Genomic DNA, 6838 nt, shown 5'->3' with positions numbered 1-6838 from the left:
CTTACTATGTGATCTTAAACAAATCATTTATTCTCCCTGGGTTTATCAGTGTTGGACTAGATGGAAATGATGTCTTTTCTGCCTCCATATGTGTGAATCTATTATCTTCAAGAAGACTTACCTTGTAAAGAATGACTTCCTCCCTTGTACCTAATAGCTCTCTATTTTGTACTTCTCTGATGTGCTTCTCATGCTAATGTCATGGTACTCCAATTTTTGGTATAGAAAATTCATGTCCTGATACAAAATTTAGCAATGGTTCTATGGATGGCATCTTTGACCTCTTTGTTCCTTAGGCTATAGATGAGGGGGTTCAACATGGGGGTCACAGATGTATAAAACATAGAGACAAGTTTATTGGTGTCCATGGAGAAACTTGAGCTAGGACGCACATAGACAAAAATGAGCGTACTGTATAAGATGGTGACAGCAGTGAGATGAGAAGAGCAGGTGGAGAAGGCTTTCTGTCTGCCTTCTGCAGACTGGATCCTGAGGATGGCTGTGAGGATGTAGATGTAGGAGACCAGGATGATCAGACCACTGAAGGTACAAACAATCCCTGCAATAGCAAAAACTAACAACTTGTTGATGCTGGTATCAGCACATATGAGGGAGAGGAGAGGGAAAATGTCACAAAAGAAGTGATTGATGACATTTGGGCCACAAAAAGGGAGGCGAAAAGCAGCGGGAGTGTGTATCATGGCATCTATGAATCCAGCAGCATAAGGGATAGCCACAAGCCGGTTGCAGTGTTTCTGGGACATTGCAATGGAGTAAAGCAATGGGTTACAGATTGCAACATAACGATCATAGGCCATGGCTGCCAAGAGGAAGCATTCAATGGCCACAAAACACCCAAAGAACCATTGTTGTAAGACACAGCCCAGGAAAGAGATGGTCTTTCTTTCCTCAAAGAAGTCTCTAAGCATTTTGGGAGCCACTATAGATGAAAAGCTCATGTCCACAAATGACAGGTGGCTGAGGAAAAAATACATAGGGGTGTGAAGGCGAACATCAACCCATATGAGGATGATCATTCCTAGGTTGGCTATCATATTAATGAGATAAAAAGATAGAAATAGAAGAAAAAGAATGACCTGTAGCTTTGGATGATACTTCAGGCCCACAAAAATGAACTCTGTAACTCCAGTGTAGTTTCCACTGGCCATTTATTCCCGGTGCTTTCTGTTGAAGGAAAGACAAAAATATATTGTCATGGGATTGCAGGACTTTGAATATAAGAGTTGCTTATGATTAAGTTGTAGGAAACATGTGGAAACACCTTATTAAATAGTGCAATCCTTTCACTTTGCAGATGAAAAAAACTGGGTCTTAAGAATATTAATATTACATCATTACTATATAGGAGTCAAGATTTAAATCTAGGAAGCCTAATTTCAGATCTACTCTGGTGCCCTGTGATCTGAATTAACATCTTCAACCCTATAAAGTTGTGTGTATGAAAATATATTTACCACCATTTGGGAGAGTTGCTTTTGTTTTTGTGGTGGTTGTATTTCTTTAGGACATTCAATTTTTGGATGAAAATGATGTGTTAGTTGCTTGGAAATTCCACCTAAATTAAATACAATTGAAAGCCTTAGTACTATAATTAAGTCTATATTTAGATTTCTTTTTCACAAATGAATTTAATATCAAACCTGATAAAATTGTGCTTTCATGATGAAGAATTAAATAATATGGGTTAAAATATTGTGAATTCAATGTCAAACCCCACAAGCAAGTGGATACAATAAAAGGAAGATATACTACATGATAACATTTTTAAATTGTAAAAATGTATGAGGCTTATTGGATGTCAATAAATTCAATTGTGGTACTTTGTCCCAAGTAATTCATGCAAAGATATAAACTAATATGATCTATAATTTGATAGGATCTTCAAGAGCCTTTTCTTCATGTGGGGAAACTGAGACCCAGAGAAGGGAAGTGGTTTGCCCAATATTACCCAATTACTGCCATTGATTCCAATTTCTAGTCTCTAAATATATGGCTGTTTCTTGTCTTCCATGCTGCCTTCCTGTCCCAAACTCGTTCAGAATACAGAACTAAAAGAGGTTATTTATATCTATTTATCTTTATCCTCTGAAGATGAAGAATCAGTCAAGATGGAATAAGAATGGCAGTATTATTAGGTGGGTTAGAATGCAATAGGACTACAACCAAAGACACTGGGAGCCGACTCCTAAGGAATCTTATGTAGGGAACATCACTGTCCTAAATATTTCTTTCTCCTAGCAAAGTTCAAAGCTATAGGAACATTTTTCCACTAGAATAAATTTTATGAAATGCTATTGGTTTCCACAAAGTTTGGGGAAAGGATTGGGGGAAAAGGACAAAACCATCTGATAGTTTTCTATTTAAAATATTTATTTTTACTCATTGAGTGCAGTGATCAATTGATTCCGAAGTGTTATCAGAGTCCTTGAAATACTAATACACTGGAGCAAAATTCTAGTAATTGCCCATTGGTTATTTCTCTAGTGAGAACCCAGAACTCATAATACAGAGGAAGTAAATACCCTTCAATAGCGGTGGTGTGGGAAATAGTAAGAAGAAACAGACTGACGTCTTGGCTCTAGCATTTGTTAGTTTCCTCACCTAGAAAATAACCCAACAGTTCTCTCAGATTTAGTTTCCCCATCCATAAAATTAGGACAAAATGATTTATGTTGTCGATTTCATGGTGGTGGTGTGAAGAAAGTGCTTTTCTCTTATTTTCCCTCATGAGACAATGTAGTGGAGATAGGGGTGAACTTGGCACTAAGTAGACATGATTTCAAACATTTATTATGTGTGTGACCCTAGACAAGTCATTTACCCCTTTTCAGCCTCATTTTCCTTCTCTATAAAATTGGGGTAGTAAGAGTGTCTACCTTATATGGAACAAATAAGATAACATGGAAAAATGGATTTGTAAACTGTTAAGTACTAAGAAAAAATTAGTTATTCTTGTTAATACATATCTAAAATACTTCCCTTGTTATTCCAGAATCTCAAACTGCAAGATGTGTAGTCTGTTCTAAGGAACAGAAGAAGTTATTCAGGGTCAAGAAAGTCTGAGTCTGAAACCCTGACTCTGAAAACAAGTAGCAGTATAAGTTATTTACTTGCTTCTTATCTCCTGACAGTTCATCAGCCAAATAGGTATTTCCCAAATACCAACTCTGATCAAGTAACACATATGTACACACACACATATATATATCCATACATGTACATACATATAAATGCATACATGTGCACATATATCACACATTTACAGATGTGCCTTTATAAAAATATATACATGTATTATGTACTTGACATCTTGTTTTCATACATCTCAGTGATACTGACATCACATTGCTATTTCTATTGTCTTCAGAAGGTATAGCTTCTTGGATGGGGACAAGGAAGGATGCTGATAGATTAGTGCTGATTTAGTAGATAGATTTTTGATAGCTTAACTGAAAATTTCCATTTTCTATTTCTCAAATACTCAGCATTTCAAAGGCATTTACCTTTGTAAACTGGGGTCACATTCAGTATTTGTTCTGTTTTGGTTGACTGTACATGGCGGCTATAAAAAGACATTTTTAAAAATAATTAAGTCCATGCAAAACAAGGAATGAAATGGACCAGAAGTTGACTGATAAGTAGTTCTTGGGCTGCCTAATGGCCATGCCAAGTTCGGGTCAGTGTAAAACACTGTACTGGAACTCATTAGCTAAAAGCCAACCACATTTTCATTGCACATTATCCCTATTATTTTGAATGTTTTAGTTTGTTGAGGATTCATTGAATTATAAAATATATATAAAGAGAGGAAAAATTAAAAAAAAAGACTTACATGTTCTTAATATTTTGCCTTTTAGCGGTAACAAGATTTTCCCAGTCTCTGTTTTCTGAGAAGTCTCTCTCTCACCCTTCAGTTCTCACCCATTAAAACCTCAGTAGACAGAGAAGACAATGCTATAGAAGAATCATAAGATTTCTTTGAGAAAGAAGGGAGTATTTTCTTCCCAAGAAGCTTAGTTTCATCTCCTTTATCTTGGGGAGATATTCTCCCTCAAGTGTCCCTTTCCTTGGGAGTTGTTATTAAGGAGATAAACTAATTAGATGGGACTTAACCATCTTCATAACTGAAACTGGTCCATAGAGATCCTGTTGAATATGAATATGCAACATTTTCTTTCTTTTAACTGAAGGAATTTTTACTTTCTTGTTGAATTGTATTTCAAATATTTAAACTCCTTTGCAAAAACAAACACTCTTGGGATCTCTCTATAGTCACAGTACTAACTTTAGTTCCCTATATAAGGTCTTATTTCAATGGAACCTTGAGGTTTCTTTGTTTAACTTTAGAACATTGTACAAATATAATTTATTGTGATTTTAGGGGGTAAAGTTTTGGATTTGGAATTGGTAGACATGAGTTCCAATACAATCTAATTGTGTATTCTTTGAAAAGTTAATTAACTTCATGGGGCTTCAATTTCACCATTTCTAATATGGAGATATTTGTTCTGCTATCTATCTCATGGAGTTTTGAGCTTTTAGCAAACTTTCAAATGCTATAGAAAAATGAATTATTATAATATTTTAGTAATATTATAATATATCATATTATTGTTATTAGAAAAGGTTTTTAATCACATATATTTCCTTAATAGTAATAAGGTTCCCCATTTTTCAGTTCTGAATATTTTGCAGAACACTTTTATATATAGCAACCAGATCACCACAGTGATCTTATTAGCTTGGGAGAGTATTATTACCATCCTATTTTTTAAGAGGAAATGATGGAGAAGGTAAGGGACTTATCTAAAGTCACAATTTAGTTGTTCCAAATTGAGGAAAAATTCTAGAAGTTTTAGAAATATCAAGATTTTAAGGATATGGTAAGAATATGGTCAGAGAGTGAATAAACCCTTGTCATGAAACTCAAAATCCTTTTTAATAGCTTTTCCCCTCAAAACGTAAAACTAGTTTTTAACTTTCATGTTATCAAAACCTTGTGTTCCACATTCTTCTTTCTCTATTTTCCTCACTCTCTCCCATAGACAGTAAATAACCCACTACTGGTTAAATATGTATTATTCTTATAAAGCTATTTCCATATATTCATGCTGCACACACAATAAAATCAGATTAAAAAGTGAAAGAAAAAAAGCCAAGCAAACAATAACAACAACAAAAGTGAAAACAACTGTGTTTTGATCCGCATTTAGTTTCCATATTCTTTCCCTGGCTGCCTATGGCTCTCTTCAACACAAGTTCATTGGAATTGCCTAGAATCACCTCATTGTTAAAAAAACAAACAAACAAACAAACAAAAAAAAAACAAAACAGAAAGTCCATCACAGTTGATCACACAATCTTGTTTCTGTGAGTCAGCACTGACACAGCACAGGTGTTTCTGCTTCCCTAATGCTCTGCTGCAGCTTCTGTTTGGTAGGTTGCCTGGATTAACAGAGGAGGAAGTAAATTGCTTATATAGTCCCATTTTAGAAAAAGAAATAGAACAAGTTATTAATCAACTCCCTAAAAAAAAATCCCCAGGACCATATGGATTTACATGTGAATTCTACCAAATATTTAAAGAACAATTAACCCCAATATTATGTAAACTATTTGAAAAAATAGGGAATGAAGGAGTCCTACCCAATTCCTTTTATGACACAAACATACCTAAACCAGGTAGGGTGAAAACAGAGAAAGAAAATTATAGATCAATCTCTCTAATGAACAGATGAAAAAATCTTAAATAAAATATTAGCAGAGAGATTACAAAAAATCATCCCCATGATAATACACTATGACCAAGTAGAATTTGTACCAGGAATGCATAACTGATTCAATATTAGGAAAACTATTAGCATAATTGATTATATCAATAACAAAACCAATATGATCATCTCAATAAATGCAGAAAAATCATTTTATAAAATCCAACCCTTTCCTATTAAAAACACTGGAGAATATAGGAATAAATGGACTTTTCTTTAAAATAGTCAGTAGCATCTATTTTAAACCATTAGTAAGCATCATATGTAATGAGAATAAACTGGAACTATTCCCAGTAAGGTAAGGGGTGAAACAAGGTTGTGCATTATTACCATTTCTATTCAATATTGTATTAGAAATGTTAGCTTGGCAATAAGAGATGAAAAAGAGATTAAAGGAATTAGAGTAGGTAATGATGAAACCAAATTATTATTCCTTGCAGATGATATGATGGTATACTTAGAGAACCCTAGAGAATCTACTAAAATGCTATTAGAAATAAGCCACAATTTTAGCAAAGTTGCAGGAATCAAAATAAATCCACATAAATCATCAACATTTTTATACCTCACTAACAAAATTCAATAGCAAGATATACAAAGAGAAATTCCATTTAAAATAACTGTCAATAGTATAAATTATTTGGGAATCTATCTCTCAAGGGAAAGTCAGGAACTGTATAAGTGAAACTACAAAACACTTTCCACATAAATAAAGTCAGATCTAAACAAATGGAAAACTATTAAGTGTTCTTGGATAAGTTGAACGAATATAATAAAGATGACAACACTATCTAATCTATTTATTTAGTGCTATACCAATGAAACTTCGAAGAAATTATTTTACTGACATAAAAATAACAACAAAATTCATATTGAAGAACAAAAAAATCAAGAATTTCAAGGGAACTAAGGAAAAGAAAAGCAAATGAAGCTGTCCTAGCTATACCAGATCTAAAACAATATTATAAAGCAGCACTCATCTAAATCATTTGCTACTGGCTAACAAATAGAGTAGTTGAACAGTGGAATAGATTAGGTTCACAGGA

At 33.9% G+C, this 6838-nt stretch overlaps 1 protein-coding gene across 1 annotated transcript; it reads right to left on the bottom strand.

Annotated features, from left to right (window-relative positions):
• Window positions 1–230: 230 nt before the first annotated feature.
• LOC141547533 (olfactory receptor 5G9-like) lies at window positions 231–1169 on the bottom strand. The gene has a single exon (XM_074275925.1). It carries the CDS (start codon window positions 1167–1169, stop codon window positions 231–233), a length of 939 nt encoding a protein of 312 aa, XP_074132026.1.
• Between the last annotated feature and the right edge of the window lie 5669 nt (window positions 1170–6838).

Source organism: Sminthopsis crassicaudata, chromosome 6 (assembly GCF_048593235.1).
Source record: "Sminthopsis crassicaudata isolate SCR6 chromosome 6, ASM4859323v1, whole genome shotgun sequence".
NCBI classification, from domain to species: Eukaryota; Metazoa; Chordata; class Mammalia; order Dasyuromorphia; family Dasyuridae; genus Sminthopsis; species Sminthopsis crassicaudata.
This window is presented reverse-complemented; position numbering and strand designations above follow the sequence as displayed.

Excerpts from the sequence above, each read along its gene's own strand:
- LOC141547533 (XM_074275925.1), bottom strand. The coding sequence starts at position 1,169 with ATGGCCAGTGGAAACTACACTGGAGTTACAGAGTTCATTTTTGTGGGC.